The following is a 26,851-nucleotide window of genomic DNA, read 5'->3' on the forward strand; positions in this document are numbered from 1 at the left end:
TTAACGCCCATGTGGGCAGCGACAGTGATACCTGGAGGGGCGTGATTGGGAGGAACGGCCTCCCTGATCTGAACCCGAGCGGTGAGTTGTTATTGGATTTCTGTGCTAGTCGCGGTTTGTCCATAACAAACACCATGTTCATGCATAAGGGTGTCCACCAGTGCACTTGGCACCAGGACACCCTAGGTCGGAGGTCGATGATCAACTTTGTAGTTGTTTCATCTGACCTTCGGCCATATATCTTGGACACTCGGGTGAAGAGAGGGGCTGAGCTGTCAACTGATCACCACCTGGTGGTGAGTTGGATTCGATGGCGGGGGAAAAAGCTGGACAGACCTGGCAGGCCCAAACGCATAGTGAGGGTCTGTTGGGAACGTTTGGCGGAGGCCCCTGTCAGAGAGGTCTTCAACTCCCACCTCCGACAGAGCTTCAACCAGGTCCCGAGGGAGGTGGGGGACATTGAGTCCGAATGGACTATGTTCCGCTCCTCCATTGTCGGTGCGGCGGTTCGGAGCTGCGGCCATAAGGTCTCCGGTGCCTGTCGCGGCGGCAATCCCCGAACACGGTGGTGGACACCGGAAGTAAGGGATGCCGTCAAGCTGAAGAAGGAGTTCTATCGGGCCTGGCTGGCTCATGGGACTCCTGAAGCAGCTGACGGGTACCGACGGGCCAAACGGAGCGCGGCTCTGGCAGTCGCCGCGGCAAAAACTCGGGCTTGGGAGGAGTTCGGTGAGGCCATGGAGGAAGACTTTCGGTCGGCCTCAAAGAGATTCTGGCAAACCGTCCGGCGACTCAGAAGGGGGAAGCGGTGTTCCACGAACACTGTTTACAGTGGAAGTGGTGCGCTGCTGACCTCCACTGAGAATGTTCTCGGGCGGTGGAAGGAGTACTTTGAGGATCTCCTCAATCCCTCCGACACGCCTTCCGTAGAGGAAGCTGAGGCCGGGGACTCGGAGGGGGACTCGTCCATTACCCTGGCTGAAGTTGCTGAGGTAGTCAAAAAACTCCTCGGTGGCAAGGCTCCGGGGGTGGATGAGATCCACCCCGAGTTTCTCAAGTCTCTGGATGCTGTGGGGCTGTCTTGGCTGACACGCCTCTGCAGCATCGCGTGGAGTTCGGGGACGGTGCCTCTGGACTGGCAGACCAGGGTGGTGGTCCCTCTTTCAAAGAAGGGGGGCCGGAGATTGTGTTCCAGCTATAGGGGGATTTCATGGGAGTTTGCCCAACCAGTCCATATGTGTTTTGTGGACCTGGAGAAGGCATTCGACTGTGTCCCTCATGGTATCCTGTGGGAGGTACTTCGGGATTATGGGGTTCAGGGCTCGCTGCTACGGGCTGTTTGTTCCCTGTATGACCGGAGTAGGAGCTTGGTTCGCATTGCCGGCAGTGAGTCAGACCTGTTCCCGGTGCATGTTGGACTCCGTCAGGGCTGCCCTTTGTCACCGATTCTGTTCATTATCTTTATGGACAGAATTTCTAGGCTCAGCCAGGGAATGGAGGGTGTCTGTTTTGGTGGCTGCAGGATCTCGTCTCTGCTTTTTGCGGACGATGTGATCCTGTTGGCTTCATCGAATCAAGACTTACAGCATGCACTGGAGAGGTTTGCAGCCGAGTGCGAAGCGGCGGGGATGAGAATCAGCACCTCCGAATCCGAGGCCATGGTCCTCAGTCGGAAAAAGGTGGATTGCCCCCTCCAGGTTAGGGGGGAGTTGCTCCCTCAAGTGGAGGAGTTTAAGTATCTTGGGGTCTTGTTCACGAGTGAGGGAAAAATGGAGCGGCAGGTTGACAGACGGATCGGTGCGGCGTCCGCAGTAATGCGGTCATTGTACCGATCTGTTGTGGTGAAGAAGGAGCTGAGTCGTAAGGCGAAGCTCTCAATTTACCGGTCGATCTACGTTCCTACCCTCACCTATGGTCATGAACTCTGGATCATGACCGAAAGAATGAGATCGCGGATACAAGCGGCAGAAATGAGTTTCCTCCGCAGAGTGGCTGGGCGCACCCTTAGGGATAGGGTGAGGAGCTCAGTCACCCGGGAGGAGCTCGGAGTAGAGCCGCTGCTCCTCCGCATCGAGAGGAGCCAGTTGAGGTGGCTCGGGCATCTGTTCCGGATGCCTCCTGGACGCCTCCCTGGGGAGGTGTTCTGGGCAAGTTGCACTAGGAGGAGGCCTCAGGGCAGACCCAGCACACGTTGGAGAGACTACGTCTCCCAGCTGCCCTGGGAACGCCTTGGGGTTCCCCCAGAGGAGCTGGAGGAGGTTTGCGGGGAGAGGGAAGTCTGGGGGGCTCTGCTTAGACTACTGCCCCCGCGACCCGGTCCCAGATAAGCGGAGGAAGATGGATGGAAAAAAAATTGGTAGGAGGGTATCAGGATTTGTATATCTTGTGTTTTATGCACCTACCTGAACAATGAACCTTGGTGCAGCAAGTGGTAGACAACAAATTAGGTTTACTTGAGTCACATGTCTGCAGTTAAGTCTCTTTCTTTCAATGTAATGCATAAATTGTACTTTTACTAAGATGTACATCGCTTTGGACAAAAGTGTCTGCTAAATGAATAAATGTAAATGTAAGTGTAAATACACAACAAGAAGCATTCAGCTGTATAAACGGGTAAAAAATTGTACATTGGTTTGGAGAAAAGTATCAGCTAAATTAGGAAATGTACACTAGGGGCATCTGAAAATATTCTATAAAAAAGATGTACGTGTTGCATGAGCCATGGCTCCGTCACTTACATTCTGGTTGGTATACCAGTAAAGTGATGAGTCCTTCAGGATGAACCAGTACTTTTTCCACTTCTGTGTGAAATAGCCCTTGGCATCCTTCTTCTTCCATAGCCAGCCCTCACAGTCACCATGGCCTAGGTCTTTACAAGAGATCCGTCTGCGGCTGCCGGTCATCAGGGAGCCTGCTGGGCCAGATCCCAGGATGGACAGTGTTAACACTTATTTCCTCACTGTCTTGCCCCATAAACCCCAGCCTTTGTCTAGTCTGGCTCTTTCATTATTGCTAGCAGGCCTGTGCTGAAGAAATGTACCACTGACCATCATCCAACACTATAAAAGTCCTTTTTTCGATTGTATTTCTGAGGATCCAATGGTTTCTAGTTAATTTCTCTGAGGTCAACTGACAGCACCTGGTAAAGTCACTATTTTGTAATGAAACAGGAAGGTTTAGAGGTCAATGAGCTAAGATAAAGGGGGTGCAGTGGCGCAGTGGGTTGGACCGGGTCCTTCTCTCCGGTGGGTTTGGGGTTCGAGTCCCGCTTGGGGTTCCTTGCGGCGGACTGGCGTCCCGTCCTGGGTGTGTCCCCTCCCCCTCTGGCCTTACGCCCTGAGTTGCCAGCTAGGCTCTGGTTCCCCGCGACCCCGTATGGGACAAACGGTTTAGAAGTAGAAATGTGAGCTAAAATACAGTGAAGAACTGGATCACATCAAAGCTGAAAAAATATTTTCATAATTAACTATAGATCAAGTTGCATAAATTTCTACGATTTCATTGTCCTTTACAACAGCAACTGTAACTGTAACTGTAAAAAAAACTGGAACTCTAAAGAAACACAGTGAAGTAATTGTACAGAGGAGTTGCAAACCAGGATCATTGTACACAATGACTGAAGTTTCATACCTTTAGTTCTCTTTTTCGTTTTAGTTCTCAGGGAGGCATAATGAAATGACTATATTAGGAGGAAGCAAGAGAAAGAGAAAGACAGAGGAATTAGGCAGACACATGAAGGAAATATTACTGCATGCTTACCTTCTTATCTTTTACCAGCTTGTCTGATCAAACACAGTTACAACTAGAGGCCTGAAAGGTTAGCCTAAACTGTGTACTATACTGCTCTAGATGAGCAAAACATGATCATCATCAGTCTCTCTACATTTTCTGTCTGTATGATGGGGAGGCAAGTGGCCTAATTTTGAGTTTCCACCTTTGGACTCAAAGGACCCAAGTTTCTGTTGTAGTACCCAACTGTATAAACCTAAATAACATAAAGGCCCCTCATTAAGCTGTAGTAACTGCACTCATTTATAAAACCATGAAGTGAGAAATTATGTCATGGATTGAGCAAAATCATGTAAGGGCCAATGCTGTTGCACCACTAAACAGATACATAATCTTAATTATTCCAGTAACCAAACTGTTTCAGCAGAAGAACCCAATGTTTTGTTGATTAATAAGGCTAATGATTATAATAACACTTGATCTGATAATAGAAATTCATTTTTTATTACAATTTCTGCACTAAGTATCCCTCACAGAATGACTTATAATATCATATGCAGTACCTATAAAAAAATATTCACCACCACTCAGCTAAATACTTCTGTATTGAAATATTTGTTTTATTTTTGTACTGTTGATCAGTGTCAAAAAAGCCTAATTAAATCCATTGTGATTCACATGATAAAACAATTAAAGAAGGGGGGGGGGGGGGGATACTTTTTATAAGTACTGATAAAATGCAAGCAAGAATATTGCCATAAAGCTGGACCTACTTTCCTCATGGGGGCAACCCCTTGTCTCTCGATGCCAGCACTAGGGTACCTGCATAAAAGAGAAAATCTAGTGGTCATCTCTCAGAGAATTATATTTGCGTATGAACTAGTAATGTGTGCTCTTAGACACGGTTCTTTTTCACTGCAAACCTTATTGCTCAGAGTTTCATCACATATGCAGTTATTAAGTTTTCATATGACTCCATGATTAATGGATATCTAATTTTTAAACCAATTGATCATATGAGAATTGATGTGGCATTGTGTGGCTTTGACTCTATGGCCAGGGGGTGGCAGTGAACAGTTGAAGTGGAATGAACTCATGTCCAGTTAGACTAAAGAGAGCTAGCTAAACCTTCTCGCCAGAAGAAGCTGCAAATACTTGTCCATCAAGTTGTATTTTGATATTAGTTGTTATTAGGTACACTCACATTCTGCATACATGCTTGAGACTTTGCAAAGGAGGTAACGGTTTAAGTTGTTGACATGAGGCATGAATATGGAGTGAATAAGTGTATGAATTTAGTGGTGGGGGAACAACGAGCCTTATGGGTAATTAAGTTGACCAAAATCCAACTCTGACTAAACACAATTAGGGTTAGGGTTATGGATCATGGCACAAGCTCTGCAAGGACAGACTTCTACAGACCAGGAACTTCTTGGTCCAGTGCACCTCTCAATGAGACAGTTCACTGTAAATGCTACATTAACACGGTACATCTGATATGTTGAGATGTGTGATCTGAACATACCAAAACCCTCCTAGTGGCTTTAGAAACACTGATATGAAGTGCAGATGCCTTTACAAATACATTCTCTCTGGTCCTCATAATGACACCCAGTCGCACTAGTTATCTATATATCATGCTCATTGTGATTCTGTGTCTCTGTGCATAAGTTAAAATATAAAAAAGGGACTCTTGTTGAGCACAAGAGGGGAGTTATTGCAACACAGCGTGGTTGCACTAGATGAGACATTGTTTTCCCAGAAGTCCATCAAGGCTTGTGGCATTCATGCCAAGCTGCACTTAGCCCAACTCACACAGCACTAATCCTTCTGGTTCAGCATTGAGAGGAATTGAGGGATTTGAGCATATACTGAGGGCCTGCCCATTGATGCACCGTTTCCAGGATACACACGTTTACACTTTCTGGTTTCAAAGATTTGGTTATTGAGACTGGAAGCACAGGTACCGCCAGATATCATTTTTAAAGTGTCATTGTGTAAAACATGTAACTAAACACACACACACACACACACACACACACTTTCTGAACCGCTTGTCCCATACGGGGTCGCGGGGAACCGGAGCCTAACCCGGCAACACAGGGCGTAAGGCTGGAGGGGGAGGGGACACACCCAGGACGGGACGCCAGGCCGTCGCAAGGCACCCCAAGCAGGACTCAAACCCCAGACCCACTGGAGAGCAGGACCCAGTCTAACCCACTGCGCCACCGCACCCCCTGTAACTAAACATTTAAGTTTATTATAGCTCCTTCATTAGCCTGTTGCCATGTTCTTCCATGTTCTGCCACATAATTCCAGTACTGTAATTTTACAGTGCTGGTCCACTATGTCGGCTAGAACGCTAATGACAAGACAAAATAATGTGATCTATGTGTGTGACCAACCCACTGGACATCTGCGCAAAGCGATGGGAATCAGGAGAACAACAGAACAGCACAGGTAAGTGTCACTCACCGGTCTGGCTCAGCCTGCAGTGTATCCCCGGCTCTCTAGAGGACAGGAGACAAAGGAACAGATCAAAAAAAAGAGTCACACTGACAGAACACACAGTACTGCCTGATGTCGGAGAGTTGAGACCTATGGGATTCGGGTGCATGCTGTCAGTGAGGTGCTCTGTGGGGTTTCCCAAATTTCCAGTGAGGTCTGTGAGTTGTATGGGATGTTACCAAAACTGCAGAATCTCAGACAAAAGTTATAGTGTGACAGAGTATAGCTTGACATTTGATTACCTAGACTTTTGATGAAGAAAAATAATTTGTGGACCCTTATATTCCTAGCTCAAGGACCTGGCAACTCATCTCTGTTCCTCCCTTCACTTGCCTTGAAAACCACGCACGTGTGTGAGTGTGAGTGTGTGAGTGTGTGTGTGTGTGTGTGTGTGTGTGTGTGTGTGTGTATTTTTAGTACCCTTCCTGGATTGGGGCCTTGGCGTGGCAGAAGGGCTTGCGTGATCTAGGAATCTCCAGAGCTCTGTCATCGGGAGCAGTACGCTCCTGGTAGGGCCTCCCAAGGCAAACAGGTCTGGAGTGAAGATCCAGACTAATATGATCCAAAAACCTCCATGGAAAAAACAGGAGAACGTTCACCCTGCCCGGAATAGGGTCACCAGGACCTACCCCTGCAGCCAGGCCTGAGGGTAGTGTTCCTAGGCAAGCGCCTGGTGGTCAGGCAGCCCACATAACTCGGCCAGGCTCAGCCTGAAAAGGCAAAGCGGGGGGGCCATGTTGGCCCACCACCCACAAGGTTCAACATGGTGGTTGGGTGCGATGTGTAACAGGCGGCAGGAGAGGGCAGGGTGGTGCATGGCATCGCGGCCCCTTGCAACAGACACTGGCTCTTGGTACATGGAATGTAACCTCACTGGTGGGGAAGGAGCCGGAACTTGTGCGGGAGATTGAGAGATACCAACTAGATATAGTTGGGCTCACCTCCACTCACAGTGTTGGCTCTGGAACTAAACTCCTCGATAGGGGGTGGTCTCTCTCCTTCTTAGGAGTTGCAGAGGGTGAGAGGTGCCGGTTGGGTGTGCCTGCCATACAAGGTGCAGTTTATCCCGATGGGTGACAGGGTCATCTCAATGTGACTTAAAGTCACTGAGAGGAAAACTTTGACTGTTGTGTGTACATATGCACCAAACAGCAGTTCAGAGTTTTCAACCTTCTTGGAGAAGGTGGGTGGGGTTCTGGACAGGGCCTCACCTACAGACTCCATAGTCCTGCTGGGGGACTTCGCTCACGTTGGCAATGACTGGGAAATCTGGAATGGGGTGATTAGGAAGAACAGCTTGCATGATCTGAACCCGAATGGTGAAATGTTATTGGACTTCTGTGCTAATCATGGTTTGTCCATAACAAACACCAAACACCATGTTCGAACACAATGATGCTCATAAGTGTACTTGGTACCAGAAGTCCTTGGGCCAAAGGTCAATGAATGACTTTGTAGTCATTTAATCTGACTTGAGGTCACATGTTCAGGACACTCGGGTGAAGAGAGGTGCTGAGCTGTCAACCAATCACCATCTGATAGTGACTTGGATCAGATAGCGGGGAAAACTGATGGACAGACCGGGTAGGCCCAGGGGTATAGTGAGGGTGTGCTGGGAACGACTGTCGAAGGACCTTGTCTGGAATGATTTTAACTCACACCTCCAGGAGAGCTTCTCCTATATCCCAGAGGAAGTAGGGGACATGGAGTCTGAATGGACCCTGTTCAAAACCTCCATTGTAGAAGCAGCCAGGCACAACTGTGGCCTAAAGCTTGTTGGTGCCAGCCAGGGTGGCAACCCGAGAACCCGCTGGTGCACACCGGTAATGAGGGAAGACGTCAAGCTGAAGAAGGAGGCCTTTAGGGCCTGGTTGGCTTTGGGGACTCTTGATTCAGCAGACAGGTACCGGCAGGCAAAAAAGGCAGCAGCAGCTGCAGTTGCAGAGGAAAATCTGGGGCATGGGAGGAGTTTGGAGAGGCTTTGGAAAATGACTATTGGTCAGCTTCAAAGAGGTTCTGGAGAACCATCCAGCAGCTCAGGAAGGGTCGGAGGAGCTTCGCTCAGGCTGTGTTTAGCAGGAGTGGAGAAACTCTGACCTCTGATGAGGACATTGTCGGGAAGTGAAAGGAGCACTTTGAGGAACTCTTAAACCCAACAGATATGCCTCCCTTACAGGAGTCAGGGCCAGAGGCTTCCGGGGAATCAGAGTCCATTTACCTGGTGGAAGTCACTGAGGTAGTTGGTAAGCTCCATGGTGGCAAAGCACCGGGGGTGGCTTTGGATTGGCAAACTGGAGTGGTGGGCCCTACCTTTAAGAAAGGGGACCAGAGGCTGTGTGCCAATTATCGGGGTATTGTACTTCTCAGCCTCCCTGGGAAAGTCTATGCCCAGGTGCTGGAAAGAAGGCTCCGGCCGATAGTTGAACCTCAGATTGAAGAGAAACAATGCGGATTCTGTCCTGGCCGTGGACCAGTGGACCAGCTTTTTACCCTCTCACAGATAATTGAGGGGGCATGGGAGTTTGCTAATCCAGTCTACATGTGTTTTGTGGACTTGGAGAAGGCCTATGACCGTGTTCCCCGGGAAATTCTGTGAGAGGTGCTTAGGGAGTGTGGGGTACTGGGGCCACTACTGCAGGCCATTCGGTCTCTGTACACACGGAGCAAAAGCAAGTATTTTCGCATACTCGGCATTAAATGTGGCTGTTGGACTCCACCAAGATTGTGCCTTGTCTCTACTTCTGTTTGTGGTTTTCATGGACAGGATATCAAGGTGCAGTTGAGGCCAGGAGTTCATTCTGTGTGGGAGTCAGAAGGTGATATCTCTGCTTTTTGCGGATGATGCCCTTTTGGCACCGTAACATTGTTGCCTCCAACAAGCACTGGAACGGTTTGCAGCCGAGTGTGAAGCGGTGGGGATGAGGATCAGCACCTGAAAGTCTGAGTCCATGGTTCTCTCACGTAAAAGGATGGCATGCCCCCTCCAGGTAAGGGGAGAGAATTTGCCCCAGGTGGAGGAGTATAAGTATGTTAGGGTCTTGTTCATGAGTGAGGGGAGAAGGGAGCGTGAGATCAGTCACAGACTGGGAGCAGCGACAGCAGTAATGCGGTCGCTGTAGCGCACTGTAGTGGCAAAGGGGGAGCTGAGCTATAATGCAAAGCTCTCCATTTACCGGTTGATCTACATCCCTACCCTCACCTATGGTCATGAACTTTGGGTAATGACCGAAAGAATATGATAGCGGATACAAGCGGCTGAAATGAGTTTTCTCTGCAGGGTGTTGGGACTCACTTTCCATGATAGGGTGAGGAGTTTGGACATCTAGGAGGAAATCAGAGTAGAGCCGCTACTCCTCCACATTGAAAGGAGCCAGTTGAGGTGGTTTGGGCATCTGATAAGGGTGCCCCCTGGGCGCCTCCCTTTGGAGGTATACCAGGCACGGCCAAATGGGATGAGGTCCCGAGGTCGGCCAGGACCCACTGGAGGGATTATATCTTACAACCTGCCTGGGAATGGCTGGGGATCCTCCAGGCTGAGCTGGAGGAAGTTGCGGGAGACAGGGGCAGCTGGGCCTCTCTGCTCTCCCTGTTACCACCGCGACCCTACTAGGATAAGTGGGAAAGAAAATGGATGGATGGATGGACTATTTTTAGTATACTATTATACTTTTATATGTATATATACACAGGGGGTGCGGTGGCGCAGTGGGTTGGTCCTGGTCCTGCTTTTCGGTGGGCTTGGGGTTCAAGTCCCGCTTGGGGTGCCTTGCAATGGACTGGCGTCCCGTCCTGGGTGTGGCCCTCCCCCTCCAGCCTTACGCCCTGTGTTGCCAAGTTAGGCTCTGGCTCCCCGTGACCCCGTGTGGGACAAGTGGTTCAGACAATGACATGACATGTGTATATATACACCAGTGAAACACACATTCTCTTTTTCATTGGCATGCTCTATGGGTGATTTCAGAGCCACCAACACTCCTGAACAGCATGTCTTTGGACTGTGGGAGAAAATTGGAGTGCCTAGTGGAAACCCATGCAAACACAGGGAGAACACAGACTGAGCAGGGATGAAATCCAATTCCTCTCACACCACCCAGGTGCTGTGTAACAGCAGGGCTACTCATGGTACCACTGTACCAAAAAAGCAAACTCTAGTAATTTCCATGGGAACTTTCCTGTGGGATGATGATTTTATTAATAAGCAGATTAACATTTTTACAAACAACTTAACCCCAAGGAAACCTTTAATTAGTGTCTGTTCAGTTCTGTAATTTTTCATTCCATGCTCATGGATCATTACTGTGTGTGTTGTTTTTATGAACTTAATGTTCAGGGTTTTCTGCTATGCTGTTATTTTGTATTTGTTTTTGTTTCTGCTCGACATTCTAGAAGCTGGGGGTCATGAAGGGCAAGTAGATTATGGAGTTGTGAAAGAATGGTTGGGAATAAATGTGCTCCTATATAAAGCCCCTAGCAACAAGAGAGTGTGAACAGACAAATGAGACTGATGGGTTTTGGGACTTTTTATCTGGAGTACAAGGTTAAAATCTGGGTCCTGTGTACTTTGGGAAGGGGAACACCTGGAAATCTGAATAAAGATTGTAAAACCAAGTCTCTGCATCTTATCATTGTGTATTCAAATCATTGTGATGCAAACATTAAAAAAATCCTTGACTCCAACATTTCTGATGTGTCAGACTTACAATCAGGTGAATCAAATTAGTCATCACAGGGATGAGATCCTACTCTCCACTTAGAGAAATGGGGGTGAAGGGTAAAAGGAGCCTCTGTAATTGTTCATTGCTGCCCCTTCCATTACATGACCACTTATGCAGCTTGTGGTGTTGGGGGCACTACCCTAGGGGATCTTCTGACCTGAACCTCAGCAATTGTAATCAGTCCTTATGAGTTGCCAGCATAATGGCCTGTGCCTCAGTGAACAGAATTTGTGGGGTGAAAGTGTAATTTTATGATTGCCAGATTTTACTGGCTTTTGTTCTTTAACTGGTGCTTGCATCTAAAGTCACTTGCATTTTTTACGTATTTGTACGGCTGGACAGCGTACTGGAGAAACTCAGCATAAGTACATTGTGCAGCAGTACTGCTGCAGGAGCAAGACTGAAAATCAAATATTCATGCTGCAAGTCAAGTTCTCTACACTCCACAATACCTACTTGCCCTGCATCAACAAATGCCCAGCTATGTAAACACATTTCCATTTACTCATTTAGCTGACGCTTTTCTCTAAAGCGACTTACAATGTTAAGGTCACAACTATTATATGCTTACAATCATTTACCTATTTATACAGCTGGGTAATTTTTTTGGAGCAATTTAGGGTAAGTACCTTGCTCAAGGGTACTACATAACACATTGTCTTTAATAAAGATAGAATAAATGTGTCTGCAAAGCAAATGGAAAGACAACCATTGACCAAACTGATGGTCGTGCGTAACACACAAGCTAACAATAACAGTTTTCTCCTCAGTGTGTGTAGGCTGGATCCGTAAGCCTTAAAAACCTAAAAAGAGTTTTCAAATGAATGCTACTGAGAACTGGCATTCCATACTTAGATCTCTCCATATTTTAGCATGAGAAAAAAACAACATCAGAACATTATTGTTTGTGACAGTGCATCATACATATTTAGCTTTTTTTTCATTGTGTTTTAAATATTTATATGTATTTCTGTTTTCGGATAAATAATCACTAGCGTTAAGTTGAAGAGGAAAGAGTATGAGACTCACATGGTAAAACGGCACAGTGTTGCTCTCAGGCAGTGGGAATGGCAGCCCGTCATGGGGTCCTGAGTCCAGTCTAACAGTGGAACCCAGCAGGGTGGGGCTAATTGGGTAGTTGGGGCTGCTAGGGTTCTTGCCCTTCTTGCGGGAGCGCCGGCCTGTGTCCCGCTTGGAGTCACGCTGCATCTCTGTCTCCTCTTGGATCACCAGAATCTTGTCGTCACTCAGGTAGTGTAGCAGAGAAGTCTCTGAATCTGTACAGTGGAAGGGAAAGGAAGCCACTCGGCAGTTAACATCCACTCGGCAGTTAACATCCTACTAGCACAAAACCAGGGCAGCAAGCCAAACATGGGATTACTCCATAAACTCCCAGGAGAGACCCCGTTATTGTACCCATAAGGCAAAACTTAACCTTGCTTACATTTAATGCCCAGGTATGTGGAAAAATTTTTATGATACTGAAACACATCTGACAATAGAATAACAAACAAAAAAAGTTTGTATAAAAAAAAATCCATGCTCTATTTTGTCAATATATTTATCTAGTCCTGAGCTTCCTCTAGTGCCTTGGTCAGTAGAGAAATGTTTAAATACTTCATTTAAATACAGCCATGTTGCTTTTTGTCTGCAAATTATGTTAAATAAAGCAGGTCTGAGTAAAAAAGGGACAGCAGGAATCCGAGGTCTCAAGTCTGAATCTCACCTTCTCACCTGATGTAGTACTCTTGAAAAAGGCACTTATGCCAAAAACATCCTTCAGAAGAAACAAAATTTTTAAAAAATTACCCAGCTGTATAAATTGGTAAAAATTGCATGCAGCTTCACACTATGCGGTGAGGTGATCTATATACAATAGCACAGAAAAATCACATCTTGGATTAATGTTTACTATTTCTATCAACAGAAATGTAATTTCCTTGTGTATAACAAGTTAGTACTGCCCTACTTTTATCATTGTATTGAAAATTAGGATCAGGTGCAAATGATTAGAGCATCATAAGAAAGTAACTTGAAGAACACTGCCTCCTATAATTATTCGAAACCTGTGGTCGGGTTTGATCTTAGCAGGTGAGGTATGATGTGACATCATGCTAAGATCAGGAGAGCTCTCTATAGTTCCTATAGATTGTTGATACCTAGGAGTCTGGGGGGAAAAAGAGGGTTTGAAGCCACACACACACACATTTTCAGAACCGCTTGTCCCATACGGGGTCGCGGGGAACCAGAGCCAACCCGGTAACACAGGGCGTAAGGCCGGAGGGGGAGGGGACACACCCAGGACGGGACGCCAGTCCATCGCAAGGCACCCCAAGCGGGACTCGAACCCCAGACCCACCAGAGAGCAGGACTGTGGTCCAACCCACTGCGCCACCACGCCCCCCATTGTTTGAAGCCATTCCCATGCAATTTGTAGTCAATTAATCATTACATAGTCCCAAAGATCATCTACAAGATCATCAACAAGTGGAGAACATTTCAAAACAATGGCAATCAATCCAAGCCAGCCTGTCCCACAAAAATGTAGCCCAAAAACTGATGAAAAGTTGCTGCGGGAAGTCTCCAAAATCTCCACAACAACACCAAGGGGATGTACAGGCAAGTCTTGTCTCAGTCAATGTCAAAGTGCATGAGTCAACCATTCAAAAGAGACTGCAGAACTTTGCCCTAGATACAAAAGAATACAGATGCACAACTGAAGTTTGCTAGACAACACTGAGGTGACGATTAGGGCTCTTGAAACAATGTGTTCTAGAGAGTAGACAAAGGTAGATCTGTTTGGCTATAGTGCCAGACGTCATGTTTTGTGAAAACTAAAAACTCCCTTTGACCAAAGGTACCTCATACCATCTCTAAAGCCTGATGGTGGAATCATGGGGCTGCTATTTTGCCTCAGGGCATGGCCAGCTAGCCATCATAGACAACAATAAATTCCACATTTTAACAGAGTCTATAAGAGAATGGGGCACCTGTCAAAAAGCAGAAGGTGAACTATAAGTGGACCTTGTAACAAGATAATGACCCAAACAGTGAGCAAATACAAGAAAGAATGCCTCAAAAAAGGAGAAAGAGAGGGTAATGGAATGGCCAAGTCAAAGCCCAGATTGTAACCCCATTGAAATGCTGTGGTGGGACTTGCAGTTGGCAGCACATGCAATAAATGTGTCAAACATAACACAGTTTAAGGAGTTCTCTAAGGAGGAGTGGGCAAATATATTTCTCCAAGTCAATGTAGGAGACTGAGACACTTTTAAGAAACACTTAAAAGTGATTTCTACCAAAGAGGCCAAAAGCAACTGTTAAATCTAAGAGGTGTGTGTCACAGCACTGAAAGTTCCTTAGGAGGAAAGTATCAGCTAAATGGATAAGTGAAGTCTGCCTTTATGTGCTTCTTAAGCTTCATTTTAATGTTTACCTTTAAAGATTATGAGCACTGTAGGGTGTGAAAATCCCAGCCACCAAGCGTTATTGTGGCAGGAAGGCTGAAGTAGGAAGAACACATGGTCAAAGGGGTTCCTGGCGCTTGGCGGTCCCCTCTGTCATTATTACCATGAAAATGGTCACCGCCTTTACTGTCCTTGCCAGTTCATAGGCATCACGTTCAGCTGCTAAGTGATTCATGCAGTGACAGGCACATTGAATCTGTGACTAGAACGGGCACTCAGTACAGGTCTGGCTATTTCACACAGTATGAGTCATCCCCATTTTGCTCATATATGTCTTGGAAGTGTGGATTGGGGGAAGGGGGAGTTTACAGGAAAGCTTGTTTTGGTGGGCAGTAGCTATTTATGTCCTTCGTGCATAGGAGTGGAGCAAGATTTCCCCACCCCTGTCACAATCCCACCAGAAGATCCCAGCATTGAAGATATTTATGAGACATGCCTCTGTCAAATTGCTTCCCTTGGCTGAATTCAGGGGTAGGTGACTATGGAGAAAATCCAAAATCCCCCCCATGCAAAAAACACTGGACACCATGGCTTTGTTTTATTGAAGGAAGATGTTGATAAATAAAAAGCACCACACATGTAAAAAATAATTGTAGTCTATGGCCAAACAACAACCAGGAAACCCATTGTTATCTGTTATAGCAGATGTTATGTTGCCCCAGTATGTGTCGCTGCTTCAGGCACTGGATAAAGACCCCACTACATCCTGTTGGTTGTGAAACTCACAACGAAAACAAATTAAAGTGATTCTTTGCAAAAGTGGCATTCAGGCACCCAGTGTCCATTCCCAACTGGGAAACAAACATCATTGTACAACTGAACAGCAGTGATTGGTGTTTTCAATAGATAACCCAAATCATGGTTTTACATGACAGCTTAATACTACTGCTCTCCATGATTTATTCTCTCTAAGAGGGGCAAAAGATACAATATAGTGCAACTTGCCCCAGACAATGCATGATGATGAAATAGGGAAGCACAAGGAAAAACAAGGATTATGAAAGCATTCAATCTGAACTTCACATACCAAGATAATTTAGACAAAATCAGCCGAACAAAAGTAAAAGTATGGGCACTGAAAAGGCCTTATATGTGACATGTTGAATTTATGACCCTAGTGCTTTTATGCATTCATCCATATTGAACCCTTATCTCCCACAGGAGAGAGAACCATTTATAATTTATAGGCCCTACCCAACGACACCTGTATATCACACTGATTGGAAGATATTGTCACTTAGACCATAAATACATCAAGTCACACTACACTTTGTTTGAACTGCTTTCAAAATACACTATTTATATTTCATATTGGGGGTGCGGTGGCACAGTGGGTTGGACCACAGTCCTGCTCTCTGGTGGGTCTGGGGTTTGAGTCCTGCTTGGGGTGCCTTGCGTCCCGTCCTGGGTGTGTCCCCTTCCCCCTCCGGCCTTATGCCCTGTGTTACCGGGTTGGCTCCGGTTCCCCGTGACCCCGTATGGGACAAGTGGTTCTGAAAATGTGTGTGTGTGTGTGTGTATATATATTTCATATTGATGACTGCATTATTGAAAGCTCATATGTTGTAGTAATACATATTTCATCAATAAACTTGAATGCAAGGCCACCTCACTGATGTGTAGTGCATATGCAACTGGGAGACGTGAAGCCAGTTGTTTCCGACTGGAGTTCTGTCCACTGAAATTGTACCTGTCTGGGGTTAATACAACATGAGCCTGGAAAATCTCCTAATTGCTGTTTTTGCTTAAAAAATAGTGAGAAATATTGAGCTGCATTTTCAAATATTTAAATGCATTATGGTTAACATGGAGGAAGCATCAACACAAATGCAGAGTACGATGTTGTGACCTATGTCTGTTTTGAAGGCAGAAAGTAAAGTTCAGGAAAATCACTGTAAGTGTTGCTGTTATCAGAAATTAAATCTGGTTAGAGGGATTATCTTCTGAGGTGTATAGAAGAAGGCTGCAGGAAAAGGTGTAGGCATAGAGCATCTTTCCAGAGAGACATCTCGACTACTGATTGAAAGGTCGATACCCCTCACACCAGTTTCTCACACACTCCCCTGAAGTTCAAAGTCCCCCTACACTGCCATCTCTCAGCCACCACCTACAGGTTTGTGAAAATACCACAATTACACTAGAAGCTACATCATTATAATCTCCATCATTATAATCTCCATAAGTTCAGAATCACCCAGAAATTTTCATGTTTTTGATACTTTGATACTTTTATTCATGAAAGTAACATTAAATTGAATTTGAACATTAACATTAAATGATCAATACATTGACATACTAAGGGGGGGCGTGGTGACGCAGTGGGCTTGGCCCGGTCCTTTTCTCTGGGGGGTCTGGGGTTTGAGTCCCGCTCGGGGTGCCCTCTGACGGACTGGCATCCCATCCCGGGCTAGGCTCCGGTTGCCCAGGACCCCGATTGGGACAAGCGGCTTCAGCCAGTGTGTGTGTGTGTGTGTGTGTGTGCGTGTGTACGTACGTACGTGTACGTGTACATTGACATATGTCATAACATTATTTTTATTTTAGATAACTGTTCTATGCATAAAACTTGACATTCATCAAAGCATCCTCCATTGTGCCAGCTGGTCCATTAACTGGTCCTATATATATATATATATATATGTATATGCATATATATGTCACCTTGGCGAATAAGGTATGGGTTGGTAACACTACACAGAGTTTGTTGGAAGTAGCTTTGGAGACAACACACGTATACACACACACACACACAGTAATATGGTAATATGCAAGACAGTTCCTACACCATTTATTCACATCTAAATTTAGAGAAGCATCTCTGTCATGTGTTTTTTGTTTGTTAGACACACTGAGTGATGAATGAGCACTGTAGAGAAGGCTGATGGCATACAGAGCATCAACAATAGCTCTGCTTTGATCTGTCATTCAGACGTTTGATGAGAGAACTCAATTCTCTGTCTGCCTGCCTATCAGTGCTCATGCCTCCTGATAATCAACCATTTCCAGCTTATACTAGGGTCTAATATCTGTTTCACTACTCATTTTTCACTGAACGAATCAGGACAAGCTGTTTAAAAATCAAGCATAGTCTATCGGGTTCATTCATACTTTCCATTAAAGTTTTGTCAGACGATAAAGCATTAAGAAAAATAATGCATGCATTATGTATAATGTTTTGTACCATATTCACTTTTGTGAAAAATGCTTGGAGTGGTGAGCAGCCACTGGTTCTTGTACTCACAGGGCTTAGTTTTTTGTCCCATTCCTTAGGTTTTGAGTTTTTTCATTGTTTTCCTCTCCTTAGTTGCCAATTGGCTTGCTTACGGACTATGGTAAAGTTTTATCTTGTCTTTTTTTTTTTTTCCTCATAACTTCTTTATCTCTAGTTCTCAAATATCAGTCCATGTGCAATTTATAATGAACTGTGTCTAATTGGGGCTGAAGTGCTATCTGAAGGCTTTGCTATTAATTTAAATGTGCTACATCTGAAATGCTTGTCACCTCCTGTGCAGTGGAAGATACCGTGAAAAAGAATAGCATGACAACTCTCATTCGTGTCTTTAACACTTACATCAGACATTTCCTTGTCTGAATCAAGAGTGTGGGTAACAAATTATCTGTTTGAATCAAACATCTGATTTATTGCTGCTCTTCTATTTATTTTATGAAAAATGCAGGATTATCCAACGACATACATCTATAGTCTGTCAGTATCTTCAAAGTAGAGATAGCTCAAGTATACCCACTCATGGGGACTGATAAACATGAAATAAGAACAATGAGTTCTCTGAAACTTCCTAATTCATAATTGCTATTAAGGGATTTATACAGATCTTTTAAATCATGTTTAAAATGTTCAACTATAAAAAATAGAGGATTTATGCCATTTCAAGTATAATTTTGAACCAACAGTCAAACATTAGGCAAAAGGTAAAACCTTCCAAGTGTGAAAAGTTGTTCTGCTAAATTGTGATCTTATGAAATGCATCTACTTTTCTGCATAATTTATGGCTATGTTTAAAGGAGAAAGAGAGATATGAAGGATGGAACCTCTCGATTTCATGGGGAATTAAAGTACTGCCATGCAGAGGCTTTCTAGGACAGGAAATGAAGCTCAAAATTATTTCACACAGTACAGCATATACAGTACATCTTAGATACAATAAAAGTAACTAAATACATTTTTTATGTACTTCTTCCAGTTCTATTAAGTAAATGAACTTCTGAGCAAAAAACCTCCTTATGAAAATAAAGGAGCCACTTCATTATTTTTAAAGAAATAAGTTGCTTCCGAAGGACCTTAGCAAGTACTTGAGAATGTTCTGGCGAGTAGTTCTGTTGCAGCCTTTAGCCTTTGCTTGCCAATACACTGTCACACTGAATTTGATAACAGGATGCTTTTACTTCCATTATCGCCACTCAGAGAAAATGGGCTGGCGCGAAGCCACAAGCTGTGAGCTAATCCATATTCACACTTTGCTTTAGATATGGATCTGTCTATCCATTCTTGCTTACAAAATGGAACCCTAGATTTGGAAAGCTAAACTTTTTTCACATATATATACACACGCTGTCTGAAACCGCATGTCACAAGCGGGGCCAGGGCAAACCAGAGCCTAACCCGGCAACTCAGGGCGCAAGGCTCGGGGGGAACACAATCAGGACGGGATGCCAGTCTGTCGCAAGGCACCCAAGCAGGACTTGAATCCAAGGCCCACCAGAAAGCAGGCCCAGGCCAAATCCATCTGGCTTATATCTGTAAAATGGAATATAAAAACAGACACACACACACACACACACACACACACCATCTGAACTGCTTGTCCCATACAGGGTCACAGAAAACCAGAGCCTACCCAGCAACACAGGGCGTAAGGGGACACACCCAGGACAGGACACCAGTCCACCGCAAGGCACCCTAAGCAGGACTCAAACCCCAGACCCTCTGGAGAGCAGGACCCGGTCCAACCCACTGCACCACCGCACCCCCTAGTAAACAGATAACTTCATACTAAATATTCTTTATGTTTATATACAGTATATATGCACTGTTTAAAACAATACATTTTCATTGCCTTTATATGTATTTTACACACACACAAGAAATATAGAGATAAGATATATACTGTACATATACATACATCATCTGAACTGCTTGTCCCATACAGGGTCGGAGGGAGCCAGAGCCTAACCCAGCAACACAGGGCATAAGACTGGAGGGGGAGGGGACACACTCAGGATGGGACACCAGTCTGTTGCAAGGCACCCCAAGTGGGACTTGAACCCCAGACCCACCAGAAAGCAGGACCCAGTCCAACCCACTGCGCCACCGCGCCACCACACCCCCCTATACGTACACATATACATATAAAAAGCAATGGAAAAGTAAAATGGATTGTTTCAGACTGTATTGTACTTTCTGAGTCTATTATATCAGCAAAAAAAATTATATTATTATATGTAAGAGCAGAGTATATGACACAGGATTTTTTTTTTATATTTGTATTTGCAGATTTTAGATTTTGTGTTTTTATTTTTTCTTTTTCAATAAAATGTCAGTGTAGTGCATTTGTTTTCCACAGTGCTTCCTTCACAGAAACTTGGAAGGCAATTGCAAAATTGTGACTTGTTCAAAATGGCCTTGTTTTTCTCTTAAACTACACACACACACACACACACACACACACACACACTTTCAGAACCGCTTGTCCTATACAGGGTCACGGGGAACCGGAGCCTACCCGGTAACACAGGGCATAAGGCCGGAGGGGGAGGGGACACACCCAGGACAGGACGCCAGTCCGCCACAAGGCACCCCAAGCGAGACTCGAACCCCAGACCCACCAGAGAGCAGGACTGTGGTCCAACCCACTGCGCCACCGCACCCCCTTGTTTCTTAAATTACTTTTAGTTCATTAGGTTTGCTTCTAGGTAACTGAGTTTATGTTATATTTATTTTACATCTGAATATGATTAGTGAATGTGTAAAAATTTCTATGGTACAAGCATCAATAACAATAGCTGCAGTACTCTTAAAAAAGTTAAAATGAAGGTTTTGTTCTTTGGTTAGATAATTTCTTAATTTTTGCTTCTATATTTGATCCCCAGTGAATTGTGTAGAGCTTCACCAGAATGGGAGCAGGAGGTGGTATAATACTTAGAACTGCTGCCTTCCACTCAAAAGACCCAGGTTTGAATTTGACTCCTGTAGTAGTATCCTTGATCAACCATGAATTGATACAGGAAAAATTACTCTATTGTATAAACACTGTAAGTCCCTTTGGAGAAAAGTTAACAAGGATAAATTAATAACAATAAATTACATCACAGTAGGACCCACAAGAAATAAATGAAAGTGACAGGTAAAAGAGCCCAAGTATTTGGATGTTCTCTTTCAGATGTGTGTCCCATGCCAACGTATTGCATGTGTCATACTATATGTACAGGGGAACTTGGGTTCAGTTGGCCTCCAAGCTGCTGGGGATATCTCTTCCAGGAACCCACCTCTACTGCCCCTCTTGTACATACTGGACTCCTTTGCTTCCAACATCCAGTTGTACTCCATTGGCATGGAAACCGGTCTGAGGTCACCTGGAAAGAAGTCCCAGGAGGATGTCAGCCAAAGGTGCGTGAAGCTAGCTGGGGCTGGGGTTGCAGGCTTTGGTGTAGAGGAGGCTGAATGTAAGAAGGGGGGTGAGGACAGACAGGAGGTAAACCAGAGAGGGAGAGTGCCGAGTGGCAAAGAAGGGGCGAGTACTGAGAAGGAGTAGGGGCAGGAGACATTAGCGTGCAAGAAAGAGGAAACAGCACAAGGGCTTCTGGAGCATCAGATAAGCTTGGCATGCCTTGCTGGAGTAATTACTAGCCTGGGACTGTTCCACAGCCACTTGCCTGCCAGGGTGTCTATTTGAAAAATGGCTTGGCTGTGGCAGCCTGAGGGCCTTATCTCCTCAATGGCAGGCATGCTGTGTTCCATGGCTGGAGACCTTCAGTACCCCTCCTCCCTTTCGAGGGGGCATTTAAAGTGGTCACTGTCGAGCGCTGACAGAGATGTTCCATTTCAAGCAGTGCTTGAGAAAAAGTATGAGAACGTCTTGCTGGGCACCAACAGCTGGTAAAGTCCAGGGCATGAAGCATCAGGCCAGAGTGTTCATTTCTTTACATGAGTCCTGGGAGGTGCTCTAGAGACACATGACACAACCGAAGGCCAACAACTCTGTGGTACATGCTGGAATGTGGTGTGAGACACACATGGGGCTGGGTGCTGGGGGCAGTGTTGAGGGTGGGAGGATGGCACAGGGGCCTTACCATGAGTTGGAGTCTTGTCTCGTCTGCGCACGCTGGTGGGTCGACCTCGGTCATAGTCGGGGCCAACGGGCACCCCCTCGCCTTCCATCAGAGTGTAGTACTTTCCACTCTCATGGTCGAGGTAGTAGCTAGGTGAATCCAAGCCCTTCATCCCCGACTTGCCCATGCTGTACTTGCTGATGTCATCGCAGGATGTAATTCCCATTTCATCCCTGTAAAGGGGAGTCACCAGTAGTCTGCAGCATCACACCCGGCATGTCATGCAACTTAAACTGTGTTTTACATCTGTGGTTTTTGCAGTCAGATTTGGGCAGTCATAGGAAATTAATGGGTGAGACTATAATAAAGAGGAAAACAGAAATAATAAAATGCCATATTCGGGAATTCAAACACACATACACACACAAGTGGTATCATTCCAGGTAATGAAGTCTATAGACTGTAAATTCAGAAAAGAAATTTAGAATTTATGATAATGCCTTGGAATTAAGTTGATTAAAAGGTGTAACACGACATTAGGTTAGCATCTAAATTTCATATATGCTTAATAAAAAGTTAGAATTTGGATGGAACACCGAAAGTTTAAAACATTACTAGACAGGGTTTCTATGCATTTTTTTTTAAATATCCAGTAGTATCCAATACAGCGGGGGGTGCGGTGGCGCAGTGGGTTGGACCACAGTCCTGCTCTTCGGTGGGTCTGGGGTTCGAGTCCCACTTGGGGTGCCTTGCGACGGACTGGCATCCTGTCCTGGGTGTGTCCCCTCCCCCTCCGGCCCTACGCCCTGTGTTACCGGGTAGGCTCCGTGACACCGTATGGGACAAGCGGTTCTGAAAGTGTGTGTGTGTGTGTGTGTGTGTGTGTGTGTGTGTAGTATCCAATATGTTGAGCACAGAAGACAGAATAAATTCAAATTAAATGTTTTTATTGTAATGGAATATCAGCAGAGGATGACTGAAAAAGGTGCACCAATAAAAGGCTGAAATCATAAAAGGACAAATGCCTCTGTGTGGCAAGACACAGCTTTCTTCACAGTTGGTTTTTCAGTCACAGTCTTTGTGCACCTGAGGAGCACTTTGATGAGTGCTTTCATTATGAATGAAATACCGATAGCCCTGCCATATGAACTTAGTATATTATCTTATACTTTAGATATATCTGCTGGGTGACAGGTCACCATTGAGTCATTGGGTTTACCACAGGTTTTACACTATTCCCCAGTCATTTCAGAGGGAGGAAGAGGAAAAGTAACTTCCTGTCAAGAGGCCAACTGTCCTACCTGGCTCCGTAGAGCCCCGAAACAGGTGATAGAATAAAGACATCATGCATGTTGGAGCAATCCATTTTGGAAGACATTCCCATGGTGCTGGTTGGGGTGGTTGAGTCGCTGTTTGGACTTGTAGGAATTGGCTGAGTGAGAGACAGAGAGAGAGAGGAAGAGAGAGAGTGATTGACTAAAGACAATGCAGCAGGACAAAGGGGCAAACCAAGTCATTAGACTTGGTGACCAGTTCCTTCCTAGTGCAAGACGCTGTAAAGTGAGGATGAATGGTAACTGAAGAAGAGCTCATGGATCAAGCCATGAATCAGCGTTGGTTTCCTCAGTGAAAGGCCTGTTTATTTGTAAGTGGTGACAAAAAGTAGACTCCTATTCAGAGACTGTGTCACTGGCCAAGATGATGTAGCCAAGCCATTAATACTTATCTTGTGTCCTCAGCTATCCTGCTGGATCACAAATTTCCGAGCAGCAGAATGAACTGAGTGTATATACTGAAGAGACTGTGCTGCCTGTGTCACCTACAACTTCTTTACATCACTTAAAATGCAGCAATTGATTTATTAGGTCAGCGCTCCATAGTAATCAAACACAAGTACTCTTTCTTAATTGAAAAGAATCAAGTCATGACAACATGATTAATCTGTGGTGTTAATTTCCAATGAGCATGTTGGTATTTTCCTTAAGGCAGTAAGCATACTCATTTCAATGCTAATAAACAAGAATAATCAGGGACAAAAAACTCAGAAAGGTGAATTACACAGAGAATGGACCTACCCTTGGAATTTCCCTCAACCAAACAATTAAATAGAGCAAGGGCTGGCAAAGAGCCGTCATTCTCCTTTAGCAACAATGAGCACATTCCTAGCAACCAAGAAGCATTTGAGAGAAGTCTTTGGGCAACCAAGTTTCTTTGCATCTGGAGCCAAGCAAAACATTTGAATATTTAAAAAAGCAAAAGAAATAAATAAAAACAGCACAAAGGTCAAAAATATGGGAAGCCTAAAAGCAAATTATTACAAATACTATATCATAGCATTCTGGGATATTCATTCCCATAAAAACTATGATTACAACTTTAACTGGACGGAAACACAAGAAAATACCATATTTTCTATGTGGTTTGAGTTTTTGTCACATGATGGTATACAGGCAGTCCGAGGGTTACGTACAACTTGTATTTATGAACTACCTCCCATAAAGGCTATTATATTAAAAATTTGAGTTACATAGAATGATTTGTAATAACAAATGCACGTTACTTTGTGACACGCATCAACAGTGGTTCATCGGTGCGTAAGCCCGAGGTAGGACAAAGACTTGGTTCTTTTCAGTCGGACTGTCACGCCCACAATCTCGCCTGTCTCTCCACCATTCTCAAGTGAGCCTACGACAACCTATTTGTCCTTCCAAGTCCCTCATTCCCGCTCCTGACATTGCTCCCGACACTTGCATCACCCCCTTGACTACGACATCGGCTTCTCCCCAAGACCTATGTTTGTGCATCGACCGACCCACGCCTATCGCCGACTGTTTATCTTGCCTGCTCCCTTGTGTACCGACAATAAAGATCCTGCAACTGGGCCCACACACAGACCTCAGTCTCCTGCCTGCTCAATATGACATGGACCACGTTGCTGTTAACAGTGCCTCGTGTGTTAATGTATTTGGCTTGAATGGTTTTTTTTTTGTTTGTTTTTACCCTCTTAACCATGGCACTAAGGTGTAAATGTGATCTAAGTGATGATGATGCAGCCAAGAAAAGGAAAATGATAATGATTGAAGCCAAAGTGGAAATAATAAAGTGATCAGAAAAAGGTGAAACTACAACAAACACTGGAAAAGTGAACATTAAAGTTTCTTTAATGTTTTTTATACCTACACACCCCCAAACACATTTTATTTCTCCTCTTCCTCTCTCTACTATAAATACCATAGTAACATTTATTATTATCTCTTTCTATGTCTCTCTGTTATAAATACTGTAGTTACTATTTTTATTAGTAGTATTATTATTATTCTTTTTTATTACTGTGTTGTTATATTAAAGATGTTTTAGTGTATCTGAAGTGTTTCTTTAATGTTTTTATACATAGAAAGGTACAAGCTATACTATATGCTAAGACAAACATTTGACTGACGTTAGACAAGAACTGTACGTAACTGTTCTGACTTACGTACAAATCCGACTTAAAGGCAGACTTAGGAACGCAACTCGTCCATAATCCCGGGACTGCGTGTATAACAATTTGTCTTCATGGGGTGAAAAAGAAATCAGTTTAACATAAAAGTTTAACCTGTGAGAAATCAATGTAGTATTTGGATTGATACTGACACTGGAAAGGGGGTAACATTGTTTTCCCAGGCACATGCTTGTATTTCATTGATTATAACTATAGGGACTATAAAATCAAATCAGCTACATAAAAAGACAAAATATTTGTCATCCAATATGATGTGGCATAATCCACCATAATGTCCAACACAAAACTGTGCTTTCTATCATAACTAAATCCAGGAAATTCTGATACGAATGGAATTTAAACTGTGGAGTTGAAACTACCGTTTCCAAAAACAGTAAGCGAATGAGGGAGACGATGGTGCTTCTTGGGCTTGTGGCAACTCTGACAGGGGCTGGGGTACAAACAGTAATTTACTAATTATGGCGACTGGCTGGCTGTCTTTGTGAGGCATTCGTCCCTGACAGGGCCTGCTGCTCTCTGACACTAAGATTATACACTGCAGTCAGAGGAGATGGGGGCCCATGCAACTCCAATAAAATAGCACTTATAGAGAATTCTACTAATACTACAGGCTCTACCTCCAGCTCCATCTCCTTACCCTTCCCTTGCCCTTTTCTCCTTCTCCTGTCCAGCTAGAAATAATGGCAAGCACAGTTAAAGGAGTGGTTTGTGAAATGCTGAGTGATCAAAAAGAACTTGAATTCTCCCATTCCAGCATAAGAAATTCTTCAGTAGCTTCTTTTCTCCATCTGTACTTAATATTTGCATTTCAAACCCTTAAACCCTTAAATTTTGGCCTGTGGACCCCCAGAGGTTTTTCTCCCTCAACCTTCAGTTGGGAGTTTTTGTTCCTTTCCCCGGTGACCAGTAGGTATACTTATAGCTCTATAATAAGTTCTTCATTATGGTAGCCATTAGTTGACTGTCTTCTTTGTTTGTATCAATATTTCTTGCTGTATGCCTGTGTTAAAGCGTTCTGTGTCACTGCATGAGAAGAGCACTCTATAAAAAATAAAAATAAAAATAATAAAATAAACATCACCAAATTCAGCAGCGGTTCAAAACATGTGCATGAGAAACATGTATTTTACAGAGAAGTACATATGACATATAAGTGGACAGATCTTCACTGACTGATGAGGTGCTCCCTCTCTCCGATGAAAAGATATGTTTTCAGAAACTTTGTGAACGAACTCAGTGCCGACTTTCACTAAAAACTGAGGCAGAGAGTGATGAAGGTTCATACCTTGAATAATGTGACTCATTTATAAAATGGAAAAGAGTGGAGCCAGCCCCATATCTGAGACACCGTTGAGTCCACTGAAATGCTGCTTGTCATTCCAAACACTGAAGATTTCCCTCCTGGTGAGATGGTAAATGAGTCGTGACAGAACTTAATAGAGCAAAGGGAAGGTGAAGGTGACACTGCTAATCTGGAAGGTGACTATGTGCCGTTCTGAAGGTCCGGCAAGCCCAATATGTGCTGTTTCCCAGTTAGCTGAAATTCAGATTTGGAAAGGCTTGCATGACCCGATTCCTGTGGCTACTCTGCAGGGATCCTGGGAATAAAATCCCACAGAGGGGTGGTCCAAATGTTCCAAACC

The 26,851-nt window shown here is 44.6% G+C and overlaps 1 protein-coding gene across 1 annotated transcript in view; it reads right to left on the reverse strand.

Annotated features, from left to right (window-relative positions):
• LOC108925326 (connector enhancer of kinase suppressor of ras 2-like) overlaps window positions 1-26,851 on the reverse strand; it is a 146,121-nt gene that overhangs the window by 26,451 nt on the left and 92,819 nt on the right. The window contains exons 10-17 of the mRNA XM_018737163.2: window positions 23,008-23,138; window positions 21,728-21,939; window positions 20,924-21,010; window positions 11,982-12,229; window positions 6,205-6,239; window positions 4,503-4,551; window positions 3,631-3,679; window positions 2,739-2,911 (exon numbers count right to left, since the gene is read on the reverse strand). Coding sequence (XP_018592679.2) covers window positions 2,739-2,911; window positions 3,631-3,679; window positions 4,503-4,551; window positions 6,205-6,239; window positions 11,982-12,229; window positions 20,924-21,010; window positions 21,728-21,939; window positions 23,008-23,138 — 984 coding nt within the window. The remainder of the gene's footprint in view (window positions 1-2,738; window positions 2,912-3,630; window positions 3,680-4,502; window positions 4,552-6,204; window positions 6,240-11,981; window positions 12,230-20,923; window positions 21,011-21,727; window positions 21,940-23,007; window positions 23,139-26,851) is intronic.

The sequence above is a fragment of the Scleropages formosus genome, chromosome 13 (genome assembly GCF_900964775.1).
Source record: "Scleropages formosus chromosome 13, fSclFor1.1, whole genome shotgun sequence".
Lineage (NCBI taxonomy): Eukaryota > Metazoa > Chordata > Actinopteri > Osteoglossiformes > Osteoglossidae > Scleropages > Scleropages formosus.